The sequence below is a fragment of the Cyanistes caeruleus genome, chromosome Z (genome assembly GCF_971803275.1).
Source record: "Cyanistes caeruleus chromosome Z, bCyaCae1.hap1.1, whole genome shotgun sequence".
In the NCBI taxonomy this organism is placed as follows: Eukaryota; Metazoa; Chordata; class Aves; order Passeriformes; family Paridae; genus Cyanistes; species Cyanistes caeruleus.
In genome coordinates this window covers 15,051,935-15,069,190 of record NC_141732.1, presented here as the reverse complement: position 1 = coordinate 15,069,190, position 17,256 = coordinate 15,051,935, and the positions used below count along the sequence as shown (strand labels likewise).

The 17,256-nt window shown below is 44.5% G+C and overlaps 1 protein-coding gene across 2 annotated transcripts; it reads left to right on the top strand.

Annotated features, from left to right (window-relative positions):
- The first annotated feature begins 7,144 nt into the window (after window positions 1–7,144).
- Window positions 7,145–14,265, top strand: LOC147648151 (GPI-N-acetylgalactosamine transferase PGAP4-like). Of its 2 annotated transcripts, XM_086868782.1 has the most exons (4): window positions 7,145–7,250; window positions 8,456–8,501; window positions 8,593–10,307; window positions 10,466–14,265. In XM_086868782.1, exon 3 carries the CDS (start codon window positions 9,475–9,477, stop codon window positions 9,907–9,909), a length of 435 nt encoding a protein of 144 aa, XP_086724908.1. In that variant the 5' UTR covers window positions 7,145–7,250; window positions 8,456–8,501; window positions 8,593–9,474; the 3' UTR covers window positions 9,910–10,307; window positions 10,466–14,265. The 2 variants fall into 2 exon arrangements, with proteins under 2 accessions (XP_086724908.1, XP_086724909.1); XM_086868783.1 differs by lacking the exon at window positions 8,456–8,501 and having other exon boundaries at window positions 7,198–7,250.
- The last annotated feature ends 2,991 nt before the right edge of the window (window positions 14,266–17,256 follow it).

Here is a 17,256-nt window from a genome sequence, read left to right as displayed (position 1 = left end):
GGACCTCCCCCACCGGAGAACTGGGATCAGTCCCGGAATAAATTTGCAGACTTCTCCGCAGCCTTTCTACCCATTCGGTAGGGGATTCCTCTTTTCCCTGACATTCCCCAAATACTTTGCTAATGTTCTGTCCTCTGGGGACCGCCTCTCTTATTCCTTGCACGATGATATTCCTCAAATCCATCATGCTTCTTCTCCCTTCTTCGGTCTGGGCGCTCCAACTCGGGCTTACGCTCGGCCACTTTTGGTCACCGGGTGTTCCCTGCGGGTGCCGCCTTTCCCAATCCCTGATGCCCGCCTGTTTAATCATCTCTCTCTCTTCCTGGCTAAACAGGGATCTCAGGATGGCCATGAGATCTTCGTAGGTGTAAATACTACTCCCTAGAAAATCGTCTAATCTTTCGGCCACTCCAAATGGGTCATCTAGCAGTCGCCCCATTTCTTTTTTGAATGCTCGTACATCCCCTGAGTTAAGGGGCACGTTTACAAATCCAATTACTCCGGGGGCGGTTGGCACTTCCCTGAGAGGGAACATTCGGTGCCCACTTTCTGTCTCTCCCCATTCTCCATTCCCTATTTTTGATTTCCACCGAGTCCTGCTTGCAGGAGGGGAACTGGAGTTTGCGGGAGGGTTTCCCCTCATTGCTGGCGGGATGTCTGCCGCAGCTAAGTGACTCAGAGGGTTCCCTTCGGATACTTTCGGTGGTCCCAGCTGTGGTGGCCGGACCGGGATTTGTGGAGGGGGTAAGCCCCATCCTTGCGTCAACACCGACTCCAAAGAGGGTGCGGTGGCTGGGTTTTCTGCAGGTGGGGGGGTAGTGAGGGTTTCTGGCACTACTCCCGGTGGTTGAGGGGAGCGTGCTTCTGCCAGTTGCCCCATGGAACCCTCGGGTGCTGATGGTACTACTTGGTCCATCACCGGAGGCTCTACTGGCCCGCGGTACGGAGGGGGTAAGTGATCCAGGGGTTCCCAGGTCTCTGTCTTATGTTCGTTTTTCTGTTTCACTGGAAACAGCCGCACTCTGGTATTTAACCAGAGTTTGGCATACTCTTTCTCCTCGCCGTCTGGCGAGACCTTTTTCTCTACGTGTGCGAGTAATTCCCTGCACGTCCATTTATCAAATGTTCCCAATACTGGCCAAGTGAGACATTTTCTCAATTCTTGTCCTCCCCAGATCTCGGCACAGTAGTAAATCATTTTTGCCTTTGATTTTTCTCGTCTCTCGGGACAAATTTCCCAATTTCTCAACATCCACCCTAAAGGACTCTCTGGTGGGATGTCTAGCATTTGCTTTGATTCTTCTGATGGGCTTTTCTCGTTATCTAGTTTCTGCGTTTTACTTTTTCTCTGTCCCATTTTCTTACGATTCTTACCTGCTCTGCGTTGTGTTCGTCTTTTTCTTCATCTGAAAGTCCTAGATTGCACCAATACTTACCTCTCGGTTAGCTGTACCGGGGTTTTCTCGATGTTCCGACTTTCTAAATCTTTTGGCTGAGAGAGTTTACCAGTTCCAGAGCTCGACTGGACGTCCCTTCCTCTCTCAGCCCCCTTTGATCGGTCCCCTGAGACTCCCTTTAGCCTCAGGCTTTACGAGTAAGGAAAGAGAGACACTTTCACACAGAATCGCTTCCTTCGCGGCCGGCCAATTCCCTCGCGGGAGGATGGAAACGCAGCCTTGAAGTCCACACTCGCTTTGTGACCAGGTCACGTCTCTCACAAACTCGCCCGATCACCCGCTCAACCTCACAGTACTTACAGCAATTTTCCTGCGAGGGCGTCTTCGTGCACGTATGACTTTTTATGAGCTACCAAGCCGCGGCTTTCCCGAAGGCTCCTGCCTTCCCGAGCTCTCTGGATCCGTTCCTCTTTATTATGGTTTTTCCTCAGCCTAAATTTGGTTCGGCAATCGGAGCGAACTGCGGAGGGTCTCTGCTCCCCAGGCCGCTGAAATCAGCGGGGGTACCCCCCTGGACAGCGAGATTCTCCCACAGTTTCTTCCGATCCGAGTCACGGCACCAATCTGTTATAAATGCAACGGCAAATTAAAGATTAACAAAGATTAATTTATTATAAATTAATAAAGCAACAAACAGTGAGGAAAAAACCACAATAAATGGACAGCGCAGCGCTGGGTGGACAGGGTCTATACGCAAGGTATAGGTGTTCCCAAATCCACGTCTGAGGGTTCTTTGGCCTGGGTTTTTATAGGGATTTTATGTCCCCAGGCTAGAATTCCAACCAGTTTCCATTCACCAAATGTCCCTGATTGTCAGGTGAATGGATTTCCTGGCCTAGAACATTGAGTCAGTAAGTATCCGGGCAGAGTCTCCTCAAATGTAAAGTGAGTCTGTATGTATTTTAACATATTTCATCACAGCGGGATTGAGAGATCCGGGCTGGTGCCGATGGATATCTCAGAGGAGTAGTCTCTTCTTTGTCTTTCTTGATTGAGTTTCTGTAGTATGGGTTTGGCAGGTGTGGTGTTCGATTCTGGCAACGACCATCTTCCTGGGGCTCGTCCCTTTTGTCTTGCTTGATGGTCTCCGGCCGAAATCGGCCGGGCGTTGCCTTTCTCTGGAGGTAGACTTTTAGGCTGGTTCTTTTGTTCCTGTGATGGCCTGTGTCCTGTCTTTTCCTCCGAGTTGATGAGTCTGTTGAAACCTGTTATCTGGGGGGGTTCTTTTGCAATTCGTGGTTTTTGGAAAAGGAATTCTATCTCGACCGGGAGGAGAATTCCTTATTCCATACTTACATTTAGTTATAATTATACATACTTTATTTAAACTTCTTATTCCGAATTTTTATTTACCCAATTCTTTATTACAATAAGAAACAAAAATTCTAAGGGAGCTGAGAGATTAAATGCAGCAGATCTGACCTTTGCCTGGTTTATCTGATAAGATTTGATAAGATGATAGATTATTACACTCATAATCTACAGACAATGTAAGAACAATTGCTTTCAGCAGTGGTTGAGGAGGTGAGAGATGTATTTGGTACTTGCCAGTAAAATGTGATCAAAGGACAACTACTGGTCTCTTACCATTAAGGTTCCTCTGAGTATTTTTAGCAGCACAGCTCTTCCTGGGGTGTATTTTCTAGGAAGCCCAACTCCCGGTTTGACATGGAAGTGCAATGATCAGATCTGTGGATGCTTGGCTTCTACTGAACACTGCTGTTGTCAACGGGGACTTGCCACATTGCAGAAATATCTGGCACCTGACCTATTAAAAGCTATCAGGAAACAAGAGGAGTTGCAGATGAGAAAAGCTGGACATCTGGCCCAGTAACAGGGATCAGGGCATGGCAGGGACCTCCTGTTTCAGAATTTGAAAATATCTGTACATTCCCTGTCACCATGCTTGTATGTTACAGGAGATCCTTATGGCTCCATGGGAAGTCTCCATTGGCTTCCTCAGATTCAAGCAGGATGTTTGTCACAGCACCACAAAGGCCCTGTCTGTGCCAGAGAGGGTTCATTAGCAGAGGAAGTGGTCCTGAGCTGGCAGCTCACCTGCATGTGCTGGGCTGGGGCACAGAAAAGTTTTCACACAAAAGTTTCAGGTTGGGTGCTGCTATAGGGTCAACACACAAGTGAAAGGTACCACTCGTGTGAGCACCATTTCTCCCACCACTGCTATGGGCCAGGTGGGACTGTGACAGCCCCTGACATTTCCATAACATTTTCCAAGAGCCTGCCTTTGTCTCCTTCTTTCATCCCTTTGTAAAGAAATGACTCTATGGCTCTGACCACATGACTTCATCCAGCTGTTTTTATGTTAGGAAAGAACTGGCTTTTCCCAGTGACACTGAGAAGAAGTGTAGATAAGCCAAAAGGAGTAATTTAATATTGTAATTGTACAGGAATAGTTGTGTCCTTGTCTCATGGTGCAGGAAGTAGAAGGCAGATGCTCCTCTCTTATATCAGCTGTCCAGGAACTTAAAATTTGCAGCTTTGAAACATATAGGAAGCTTTTTTACAGGAGCACCTCTCTGTGGAGAGGAGTTTAAAGCAGACAGAAAATCAGCTTTTTCTTTTAAAGCACAAGCACAGCAGACAGTGCTCTGCACCCCAAAGAGTACATTACTTATTTTTCTACTCTCCTCAGTGTGCAAAGAGATGATTTTTCCTGAACAGTGTAATTCAGCCAAGTAATTAGGGGACTAATGAAGATATGATACACGTTTGGAATTAAGTGTTTGTGGAAGGAATCTTCATCATGAAAACCTAAGAAAAGAAACAAGCCAAATCTACAGTTTTACATCACCTTCTAGTTGTCTTTAAGCAATGGCTCAGTTCTACAAAGAACATGTAAACCTGGCCTCCACTGCAAGTCTTTATATGGCTGCAAAGTAGTTATTTTTCAGGTTTAATAAAGTGGTTTTTTTTAAGGCGTTATAAAATCCAAATCTGATTCTTGCTTTTCTCTTCAGACTTTTTTTTTTCTGTCTGAAATGCCACTTACTTGAAAAACAAACAAGGTATTTTTCCCCCTAAAAAGGGAAAAAATGAAAAAAACAGTGTCTCCTCTGAAATCTGAACCATCCTAATGGCTAGAAAACAGCCTTAGCAGAAACTCTGGATTCAAATCCTGCAGAGCAAGCTTCAACTCTGCAGAAGTAAGAATTTTTAAATCCATATTTTGAGCTCTCAGGTTCCCAGTGTTACAGACAAAAGGAGGGAAGGAGGTCAGTCTCTTCCTTCTCTTCTAAATTCTTCAGCTTGTTTTTCACATTAATTGCAGTATTTGAGCTTTACTACACTCCTGACCATTTTTAGCCTCTGTGGTTATTTCACTGCCCAGTGAAAACAGCCTTTTTCTCAGCAGACAGTGTGACAGAGTGACTGTCAGCGTGAGTGTGAACAGCTCAGGGAGCAAAGGAAGATGTGAAGAGTAGCAGTAGTCTCTGTGTGTGATTGCTGTTTTGTTGGAGCTCTCTGAGTTGCAGAGCCAGAATAAGAGCTCTAAGATCTTGAATTCTGTTACTGGTGAAGTGAAGCCAAGGTTAAATGATAACACTTGGAATTATGACACAGTGACCTGCATGGGTAGCTTCCAGTCCTGCATGCTTTTCCAGGGGAAGCTGGAGCCAGGAGGTACCTCCAGAGAGGGTGGTGCTCACCTGTACCACCTCATCAGCTGTGCCCCGAGCTGGGAGCTGGGACACCAGCAGGTGGAGTCCCCACACCACTTTCCCAGCACTCTCAGGCTTTGGACTCAGTGTGAGTCCACCTGCAGGGACCTGGGACATGAGCCTTGAACAACACGGGTTGCAGAAGAGCAAGATGTCAAGTAGAACTTGCTTGATTTATCTCATCTTCTGCTGGCCACTAGGGAGGACAGGACAACCACTTTTCCCTCTTCAGAAGGAGGTCTTTTCCTGGGGTGAGCATTATCATCATAGAATCATAGGATGGTTTGAATTGCAAGGGACCTTAAAAAACAGCTAGTTCCAGCCCTGCTGCCTGATACTACTCACTAGACCAGGTTGCTCCAAGAATTATCAATGAAGAAATGCTCAAAGAGTTACTACTTGTGCTTCAGTATATATATCCCAAGATCTCATTGCCAGCTCATAGGTTTTGTAGCTCAGAGCTTCAGCATAGCTGGAAGATGGAAAGTAAACTTTATTTATAGAACTGAACTACCTTGCAGTTTTCCTTTTCCCACTCTGGTCCTCACTTTAAAGTTTGGAGGCTGGCTCAGAGACAGTGCCCACAGTGATGCTTGAATAAAGACAAGGCTCAATAGTCTGAGCTGTACAATATGGTTCTGCATGTTTGTGTTCTCTTAATGCTTGTGACAGGATAGCTGGAAGGCCCAGGATTTTGGATGAATAAATGCATTCAAATTTAGATCTTTGTGCTGGTAGATTTCAGGTCTTCACATCCTGAATCCCCAGGATTTGGATCTAGCAGCTGAAATGCATCCATCATCCTTAAGACCTTTACAAGGTTCACTCACGCAATTCAATGCAGCATTTGTGCAACAGGATTATGTAACTAGACAGGAAAACAAAGCTATATAGGGAGAAACTTCAGATTCTCGTGCATCAGCATTTAAATCTGTTCTCAATTTAATTACACTAAATCTTGTCTTGAGCCTTAAGAGAGCACTGATGCCACAGTCTGTCTAAGGATGGTTTGAGATCTCACAGCATGAGCTGCCTGTTCTCTAACAAATATTTGCAGTAATTCTTATATATTTTGCATTAATCTTGTTAAAAGGCCTTTCATAGATGGTTGTCACATTCTCATATGGGAAGTGCAAAAGGTTCTCCTAATGGTAAAAACAGCAAATCTGTGACCTCTGTAAAAGAAGGCAGTTCTGAAGTATCCCCAGAACCAGACTATGCTATCCCAATTTGGGATGGCAAAATAATGATGCGAGACTCCGAGCCTTCAGCAGAAGGCATATAGCAAAGGTTTATTAGAAACACACTCCTTTTACACAGCACTTTGGTACAATTAATATGATTGGTCATTTAGAACAACATCCCTTGACCATTATTTGCAAGTAAATAACAAGTTAGAAAAACACCACCTACTAATGGTTTTTCACCTTCCAAGGATTGCTTGGACTCCTCATGATTTCCCGTGCCAGAGGGAGGAAGTTGTGTACTTGACTTTCACACAGGCTAGTGCCTGAAGCCTGAAAATCTCTTATTTGACCACTGTTGGTCAAATAAGAGATTTTTTTATTGTGGAAATTGAAAAATTTTTTTATTGGGAAACTGTTGTTCCCACACCTTGCTCCATGTCCTCCAATTATTTTATTGTGCAAGACCCATTTTTCTGAGACGTTGGAGAAGAGCCATGATTTCTTCCATTCACCCAGCTGTAGCGTTGGGTGGTGATGGTAAGGTGACTCTACCTTCCCCAAAGGGCCTCCAGGTGGGAAGGTGTCTGGGCAGGCCGCAATCACACACTCACACACACCATCACTCACAAACACACCACAGCAGAGAGCCAGGAAGGATCTTTGTGTTGAGTTCCAGGGGGGCAGGTTCACTCCAGCCACACACCAACGGGGGTCCAGGAACAATGACATGGAACAATGGAGGGTCCAGGGATATATATGGGTTTGAGGGGGTGGATCCAAGGGTCAGGGTCCAATAGGAACAGGGTAAAGTGGTGCAAGGGCAGGGTCGGGGAGAACCAATGGGATTACAGGGGTGGAGGATTGCAGGAAACTGGGGCCAACGGGGGAACAGGGAAAGGAGAACTTTCTAGGGAAGGACATAGAAGGTAAAAAAGGGGAGGGACAGCCTGCAGGCCAACTGGGTATAACTGTGGTACAGTGAACTGGTGATACAAAGAACTATCAGAAAAGATTTTTTCCTTGTGTTCTTATATGGGGGAAAATCTTCTCTCTATGCTTTGACTTCATACATTAGAGGCCTCCTTCCACACCATTACTGCCCTTGGCTCTGGAGCCTCCACACTCAGAGGGTATTTCACTGAAGGCTGCTTCAGGTGATGGTGCAGAAAAGGACAAAACAATATCATTTTGGTCTGGAACCACCATTTGATGATCAGAACTTGCTGAAGCTAGAAGGTTAAAAATAGGGAGAAACTCTGCACTGAACACCCAGTGCACATTCAGTCACCTCAGTGAGGGGAGCATGAGTAACTCAGTTCTTAGGGAGAGGGAATAGGAAATTAAAGGGAGAATGAAATTACAGATTAAAAGTGAGACTATTGGCATAAGAGAATTCATTTGACCAGCCTAACTGCCCTGTTAGGCTGTGAAGTGTTCAGGGCAGCAAGAGAAGCAGTTAGGGCAAAATCTAACTTTTGTGAAGGTGGATGTTTGCTTAAAGTGAATGTGTATACAAAAAAAAATATATGTGAATATGTCTGTTTAAAATTGAAGGCGTGTATTATAAATTGCATACTTTTAAATACGAAACATGAGTCAATGGCTCAATTACAACATGTCCATAATGCGTTGCCCGTGTGTTTCACAGGGTCTAGTGAGGAGGAGAAACAGATAGACACACACATTACCCTTAGCATACACAAGCCCTCAGTGAATAAATTGGTGTCTTTGTTAAATGGCTTCACACTGTGGGGAGGAGAGTGAAAAAACACACATTTGGAAGTGTGTGAGCAGTAGGAGGGAAGTATGTGCCTCCAAAAAGGTAAAAGTTTGTCTCTCCAGTACATGCTAGACTAGGATACAAGAGATCTGGCTTTGCTTCGTGGCTGTGATCTAAACATTACTATGTCAGTGTCACCATACAGGGGTACCTAAGTTCTGTACCTTTAACAGAACGGGATTTCCACACATCCTACATCCACCTTGCATGTTGTTGTATGTTTGAAGCACAGTAACAAACACACAAAGTCCTTTTGAGCTGGGTTAGATCGGAGCTCCTGTGTGCTAAAAAGGCCTCAGGGGTCCTTTGCACTGGAAGCTAAGTTTGGCTCATCTGTCTTCAACCTCCTAGGACTATTCTGTGATACCTCCACCTCAAGGGATTGCACAGAGGCCTTGTATGTTAGCTTACTCAGAGACTAGTCCCTTGATTTCAGTTTTCTCTGTCAGTTCCTATTTCAGTAACCATCCTTTTTTCTTCCTTTCTAGGCTTGCAAAACCTGTGCAGGTTTGGCAGCAATGGCCCCAGTGGTATCCTGCAGTCCAGAGAGAGGGACGCATTGAAGTGAGGGATTGAGGCCATGAGCAGTGCAGGAGTGCCCTCCTTCTGCAGCAGTTATGTTGAACCGAGCATGGCAGCTCTGTGGGAAGTGGTGCCATTGGTCCAGCCCTTTCATCCATCTCCTCACCCTGACTCTGGTGACTTTTGCTGTGGTGGCACCTTTGATATGCCACCGGCTCCTCCACTCTTACTTCTACCTGCGGTGCTGGCACCTGAACCCCATGAGCCAGGAGTTCCTGGAGCAGAACCAGCAGGAGGGCCAGGATGCCCTCCATTATTTTGAGAAGATGCAGATGCCAAATGCCTCTGAGGTGTCTGGCAGTGAAGCCTTCCAGCCCTTGCTGCTGATCACCATTATCACTGTGCAGAGGCGGAATGATTTCCACTACGTCTTGCAAGTGGCCTCCCACTTCCACCGCCTCCTCCAGAAATGTGGGGTGCGTTGCCAGAGCCACCGCATGCTCCTCTGTAATGTGGAGTCAGACCCCAGCATCCATCAGGATGTCAGGCTGCTGAGCAGCCTCTTTCCTATGGTCAGTCCTGACAGAACTGGAGAGAATCCTGACCCCAGCCTCAACCAGTTTGAGAAGGAGAAGCAGGACTACCTCTTCTGCCTTGAATAGTCACTCTTGATGTACAACCCAGAGTACATCCTCCTCATGGAAGGTGATGCTGTGCCAGAGAAGGAGATATTTTCTGTCTTGCAGCACCTCTCCTCGGCCTGATTCTCCAAGCCCTACCTCAGAGACGCTCTCTACTTCAAGTTGTACCATCCTGAGAGGCTCCAGCACTACTTCAACCCTGAGCCCATGAGGATTCTGGAGTGGCTGGGCCTGGGCATGTTTCTGGGGCCGGTGCTGACCTTTGCATACTGCTGGGCCGCAGGGCGAGCGGGCCCCAGCTGGTGCCTGGTGGTGTTCTTCGGCCTGTACAGCATGGCCCTGTCAGAGCTGGTGGGGCGGCACTATGGGCTGGAGCTGCGCCGTCTGCACCCCGCACTCTACAACGTGGTGCCAGCCAGTGAGTGCTGCACGCCCGCCATGCTCTTCCCTGCTGCCTCTGCCCGCCGGGCCTCAGAATACCTGCAGGGGCTGCGCTGCCGCCAGGGCTTCGCCAAGGACACTGCCCTCTACTCGCTGCTGCGGGGCAAGGGCGAGAACGCCTTTGTGGTGGAGCCCAACCTGGTGCGGCACGTGGGGATGTACTCCAGCCTCCGACTGAACAGCAACCCAAAACTGCTGTGAGCTGCTCCTGCCTTGCCACACAAAAAACACCCAGGACACTTGCCATGGGCTGAGGAACAGTGTGCAGACTTGCATTCTGTGCTGCTTGCACTGGGCATCTTGTGTCTCCATGTGGACAGAGAATAACTCTTTCCAAAATGACAAGTTTTCTTAAAAAAATCAGCCTATGTACATTCAGACCCTGTTTAGTATGAACTTTGAACTAATCACCATGCACCACCTGGGAGAGGAGTGGAGGATTCCAGCCCAATCTTCTTAGCCATTTCCAAAGAAAAGCTCTCACATCAACATGCACAGCTTTCCTGCCTACTCTCCTGAACAGTGGTTACAGTGCCTTAGGGCAGCAGAAATGTTGGACAAAGTGAATGTTTCAAATTCAAGCTAATGAGGAGGGGAAGGCCTCATTTCCTTGTCCTTACTAAGGTCTGATCTATGACCTGTCTCTTCCAAAACTGTGGTTTTGAGCAGACCCTTCAAAAGCAGAAGTGGTTTGCAGGGAAAGTTACTGCAAACAGTTCCTCCACAAATTCTGCCTAGATTCTTCAAATTTATGAAGTCCTTTTGGTTGCTGTCTCACTGTCTAGACCTCCACCATTCCCACTTCTTTTGCTTCCACCAGAGGCTCTTAAAAACAAAACCTCTGCTGCTTGTTAAAGGTCACCTCTGAGAGCAGGGATAGGCAAACAGAATCACAGCCACTGGTGTCACACAGATGGGTCAGAAATACACATTTTCATGACACACATTGTACACAATGATTGCTATATTGGTGGGGATCATCACTCATTGTACTGGCTCCATTAAAAAAGGTCTTATCAGCCACTGAGTGAATTTACACATTCAACATGAATTTACCTTGACTTTCCCTCAGCACAGAGACAAAGGAAGATTAGGTCAGGTGCTCTTGTTGTGTAGAACCCTTGTTCATTCTGGGGCTGTAATTCACAGCTCAGCTGGAGTGGTTCATTCACTTCTCCTGGCAGAAAGCAAAATACCTGTGAGAAACAAAGGCGGCTGGCTGTTCACAAGAGCAAGCAACAATAGCACAGCACATCAAAGGGCCACTCTGACAGTGATTGTGTGTCCTGGTTGTTAGGTATCTGGGATAGGTACTTTGTACCAGGGCTGTGGGCACAGTTAAATATAAAACCTTGCAGATGACAAGAGACCTCATACTGAATGAAAACAGGTAAAAATTTGGTATATCTGATGAAAGGCCCAGTTTGGCTTTAGTGAGCTTTGAATCAAATTCACTTTGAGGTGGCATTTGGTTGAACTATTTTTAAAACCATATTCCTCCCTTTGGAATGAACCAAGTAAGTATTTTTTGTTGAGTTTAATCAGTGGGAGTTGTTTGGGTTTTCCTTTTCGGTAATCGAAGGGCTTTGCTTTGAATTTTCTTCTCCCAGCTCTCTTCCAGGTGATTTATGCCTTATTATCTTAACAAGTTTGGTTCTAGGTGAGAAATACCTAAAACTCCTGAGAGATGAAACCAAAGAAAATGGCAACCCTCAGCACAGTGGGTATCAGTTACCCAGAACAAAGGCACAGTGCAGTGAGCTGAGAAACAGCATCACAGCAGTGCTTTGCTCTCCAGTGTTACGGTACATGGCGCAACAAGATCCCAGAGAGCGACCTGCATCTCTGAGCTCAGAGCACACTGTAGAAAATGCTGACGATTTAAGACAAAGGGATGGGTTCTCGTTTGGCAATCTGACAACTGGTTTATTGAAGAGCACAGCCTCAAATAGGGACGAGAACCAAGGAATGGGCTAAGGGCACAGGGTTAAATGAGTGGTAAAAGTGACAGATCTGAAGGTCAAGGTCCAACAAGTACAAGGGAAAGGGGTGCAGGGAAGTGCCGAAAGACCAAGAGAACCAAGGTGATAACGGGTGGAACAATGCAGCAGAACAGAGCCAGTGGGGATTAAGGGAAGGAAGAACATTCTAGGAAGGGTACATTAATGGTAAATGGGCTGAACAAGGGTGACATCAATCCCCACACACTATCAGAACACCAGAACCCAAAAGACACCAACATGTGGTTGCAAACGGCCCATGGAAGGGAGGCCTTTTCTTACTGTATTCTAGAGGGGCATCTCTCCCCTTTTGCCTCTGCCCCTCCAGGGCTGAGGTAGGACCACCCTGGTGGCAGACCCCTGGGCCTCCACACTCCAGTAATCAGCTGGATACTTCTAGAGCACCTTTGGAAATTAGAGTGAGTAAAAACTGCTTGTGGGTTCCATGCCATTCCAAAGGCAAGGCCTTTAGGCCTCCTGGCAGAGCACAGCAGAAAAATGGCACAGGCAAAACCACATTTTGTTCCCAGCTGCTGAAAGCCCTGGAGATGCCAGGGAAGTCACACAGTGGCAGGTGGGCAAATCTCTCCTCTGGCTTCACTGCCGTGAGGTTTGGGTGTCAGGATTTGAGTGTTACTGTGTATTTACTCTACCAAGTGCCTGCATATACACCTGGTTTCTGTATCTTTAGCTGTGAATGTTCCAGTGCAGTGGGCTTGCTCTTCTCTTTTATATCTTTATACTGTATAAATCCAGGACAACACTCTGTTCTTTCCATTCATACTCATTCTTGCCTTGGAAAATGTCACAGCAAGAAATGGAACAGGCAATGGAAAAAGGAAGAGGGGAAAGCAAGAAAGCAAGCAAGAAAGCAAGCAAGAAAGAAGCTGTATCCAGTTAGTAAATGTTTTTATATGGGGAAATGATTTATCAATTTGTCTCAGAGTTATTTTCCTGTTTGTCCAGTAGTATTTAATTTGACATTTCAAAACTCCAGGAGAGGTCAATAATTTCACTGAGCCTCATAGCTGAAAATTAAGAACATGAATTTGAGGCATGCCTTCTAAACTAGAAGACAATTTTCATGGCACAAGAAGTGACAGAATTTAACTGTGAGACCAAACAATGTGCAGAGGGCTCAGGGCTTGAACTTGCCAGCACGAGAGCTCCAGATAAACCAGCTGAGAACAAACTCCTTTGTGCAAGAAGCAGGTTAATAAATTCTTTATGTCCTTCTGGGACAATTTTCTGAAGTTCACAAGTCACTTTTACAGCAGAGGTGCTGCTTTGCTGACCCTGCAGGGAGGTGTTCTGAGTTACTCAGGTACTTGCACGGTACCCACCCTGCCAATGGGGCATCCCAGGAAAGGCCTCCTGCTCCTGCCTTCCAGTCTTCCACAAGCAGATTGAGTCTTGTTTCACTTTTCTGTGCTGCATGTTGTACTAGAAATTAGAAGTCAAAGAAATGCACATCACTGTCAGAACAGAGAATGGGAAACTACCATGAATTCTTAATTCCTGTTGGATTTTGTTTTGCAGCTCAGGCTAAAAATACAGTTTCAGACACCCCAAAGCCTTTTCCCTCTTTTCTCTGAGGGGAGTGGAGCTGAGTTGCCCCATGTCAGACTACAGAAGTTCAAAGCACAGTATTAGCTCCCTGAAATGTGGCCTTAAGAGCTTGGTTTCTTTTATGCTAAAACGAACTTAGTGCCTATTTTTTAAACAAACAGTATGGATTTGCTTGGGTGTTGGTTCATTCCAAATAGTTGGAGACTATTCTTCAATGCAGCAGCTGCTGTTTGCACAAGAGGAGTCTTTCTTGATGGGCCATCAGCAGGACCCAAGGCTTTATGTTTTTCTGGGAGTTAATAAACCTCATTCCTGTGACTTTGACTGGGAGGTTGTGTTTTGTGTTTCTAGTCAAAACTGTTGACTATAATTTACATTATGTCAGTAGAATTGATTAAGATCATGACAAGAATTTCCAGCAGTGTTTTGTCATAACTGAATTGTGGTGTGTTTGTTATGCAGAGGCACAAAAAGCCTTTTTATTTTCCTCAGTTGTAGATGCATAATTATTTGTATAAATGTAAAACGGAAATACATTTTGCTACATTAGATGTGATATTACTTTAAGTTTTCGTCAGAAACTTGGGGACTTAGTCAGATGTAACAAAACTTGGTTTCATTGGCTGAAATAATAATTTAGTACAGGATATGACTTATCTGCTGGAGCTTAGAAACATAAACTTAGTATTTCTGTGCGAAACTGATCCTGGTTGAGAAAGGTTGGGTGGAGAGCTTACTTCCAATAGAAGGAGAAAAGGGTGGTAGATCTGTGAGCTGTACATAGACAGAAGCTGCGACAGCTGAGTACCTGAGTCCCAATTTGTCTGTTCAGAATAACTCCCCTCTTGACTTTTTCCTTTAACTGACTATTGCAGAGTTTTTTGACCCCATATGACACTGCTGTATTGCATTTTTTCTAAAATTTTCACACCAAGCAGTAGCAAAATCCTGGACTTTTTACTAAAAATAAAATGTTGAAGAAAAAACATGTCCCATACATTCAGGAGCTTTTCCTTTCCTCCGTGGGAGGCCTTACTTAATGCAGCTGAAATTAATAGAAACTGTTCCATGAGATATCAGTGAAACTGGAATTTGTTCCAAGTGTCCATGTTAGGTTTCTTTTACTTCTTTTATAGGCATCTCCCATCCCTTTCTCTCCCAATACAATCTATACTTCTTCCTGTATTTGTCTTTTTTTTAAATTCTGTTAGTGTAAAGTGTGAGAAGAGACAGAATAAAAGACATCACAGACTTGTACTGTTAAAGTACCAACAAAATCTTAACAGAAAGTACTGAAAAAATATTGCTTTGTTGTTGCAAAGGCAGAGAGTACTTTGGACCTGATTAGCATAAGAGATCTGATAATCGGATGCCTTGGCAAGAACAAATGGAGTTTTGAAGAGTGCAAGTGGATTGGATCAGACTGGTGGCAGAGAAGAAGCTTGTGTGATGATTAGCCCAATCAGTGTAGTAAAAAATCACTAGCCTTCCTAGAATGGTGTATAAGCATATGTAGCCCATAGTAAATTCGGATTCTGATCACCACTCAGCTGTCCCCATCTCTCTCTCAATCACTGTACTTATTACTGTGTTGTATTTTAGAAATAGGAAGGTATCACAAGTCACTGGGGCTTTGGGTCAGTTAATTTCAATTTTTATCCTTATAGGTTTGATTTAGACAATGAGCAGAGTAACTTCAGGTAGAGGACTATCAATGCTGCCAGAAGGGTGTTACAAAAGCATAACAGTATTAAGGAATAAAATTACACCTTTGGAGTGCAATGCCATTAATACATTAAAAAAAAAAATAAAAATACAATTACAGCAGAGGAAAGCTACTCCTTTAGAAGTTACTGTTTCAGAAAATGAAACAGATTAAAGTTATTTCTGTTTAACTAGTGTGAAGAACTGTAGCTTAAGAAACATTTGTATTGCTTTGTATTGTAATATAATAACATGATGAAATTTTTCATTAACTAAGATATGTTAATATAAATTAAGTGAAATGATCATTTAGGCAGAAGGAGCAATGAAATCCATTTATTCTTAGTGCCACATTCACACTGTGTTTTTTAAAGGAGATAAAAGGATAGCTTTACTCTGCTTATGATGCATTATCCACCTCAGTTCTATCATAGAAAGGGAACATCTTTTCACACACATGCCTAAAGTTGCATGTCATATGTGCTCACAGCAGTAACAAGAGGAATTCTTTACTTTGTGAAGCCAATGTCGTGGTTTTAAACCAATAACTAAGAAAATTACTTACTTCTTGCTGTGAGATATGGATTAGAACAAGAGCAAAACAGGCATACAACTTAAAAGGGAAAAAAAAGAAAGTTTATTGACAAACCACAATAATAAGAACACCAGAATAAACTTCCAGAAAAACCTTTCCATCCCCTATCTACCCACTATTCCCTTGTTCACATGACAACAGAGACAAAAACTCTGGAACTCTGATGGTTAAAACAGTCCCAATTCTTGCTAGTCTTTTTACCAGTCTTTATAGAGAAACAGAAGTTTCTTCCTGTTAATTTATGGAGTTTCTCACAAGAAAACTATTTTTCTTATAGTTTTCTATTGCCCTAATGTTAGCTGCTCAGAGCTGCTATTATTAGAGTTCACTCCTCCCATTTTCACATCACTCTGAAGTATGTATGGGCCATGAGTCTAGAGATAGCATTTTAAGTATAAGTTATTCAAAGGCAAAAAAAGTCTTCTTCATCTGTTTCTGTGAGCTTCACCAGAAAACAGTTTTCTCATTGCCTCTCAAGGCTTTTAATCTCCCAGCTTCACTATGCTATAATTACTCTTTACTCAAATTTACACTTTGAACACTATTCCTCTCTAGATCCTGTATCATGAATTAAAGGAGTTCTTTTCAGGACTTCATTGTCCATCTCCATAGTTTTAACAGGGAGATATTTCAGCTTAATTAAAGCATCTTCTTAATTCTCTACCTTTCCTGAAGCTTCTTTTCTTTCCTGTCACTGGTAGTTTATAAAGTCTCTTTTCATGTTGATCTCTCTCTCTCTCTCTGGATAAAAAGATTAATCTGCAAGTCTCATCAGGGTAATGACAGAGTTAACATCTTGCCCAGGCTTTTGTAGATGGTTCGGAGATCTCTGCCAAACAGGAGCTGGAGCCGTCTGTGATGGAAAGTTCCTCATGGCTGCTCTGGAGCGTGTAGTCGCTGCTCCAACCCGCTGCAAGTCCAGGGCCTCTCTCTTTCTTCACTGGGCAGTTTCTAGTGAATTAGTTACGGCAAAACCTGCAGCCGAGCCAGAGATCGGCTCGGCCCGGCCCGGGCCCGAGGAAAACCTTCCCCAGCCCCCCCATCTCCCGGCCTGGAGACGGGGCAGGCCCGGCCCCATCCCCGCCCGGCCGCATGGCCTGGGCAGGGACGGGAGGCCTGGAGCTCCGGACCCTCCACAGCCAGGAAACAAAGAGAACCCAGAGAGCTCTGCTTTTACATTTTAAGGTAGGGTTCACAAGTTGATCCCACTTTTCAATGGCCTAAACTGCTGTCAATTCCCAGCAATGACCGATAATTGGTCAGGAGAAAAGACTCCAAGCACTTCCCAGCAACTCCAACTCCCTTAAAGGTAAAGTAACTCCATGACAGGATACTGCAACTTCAAAAGAAACGTGCTTCTCTTGTGTGTGGCAGCATGGCTCTTGCCCAGTTTTCTACTGGGGTGCTGGTAGAATTTAATGTCACTTACAAGCACCTCAAGGTAAATGATGGATATTGCATTTCAGTGTTCGGGCCAAAAGTTGGTTTAAAAATTAGCAACAGAAAAGGTTGTAATTTTTAGGAAAGAAAAATTCTTGAAACTGTGGTATATGGTTTTAAATCAAGATTTTTTTTTTCTAAAAAGTACTTCTTCCCCATTTAAAACTAATTTGTAAAGAACATGTGTCAATGTACAGGGCTGATCACTTTAGGCATCATTGTTCCATATCTTTCCTTTTT

What these genes read in the sequence shown, in the direction of transcription:
- LOC147648151 (XM_086868782.1), top strand. Translation starts at nt 9,475, where the DNA reads ATGAGGATTCTGGAGTGGCTGGGCCTGGGCATGTTTCTGGGGCCGGTG.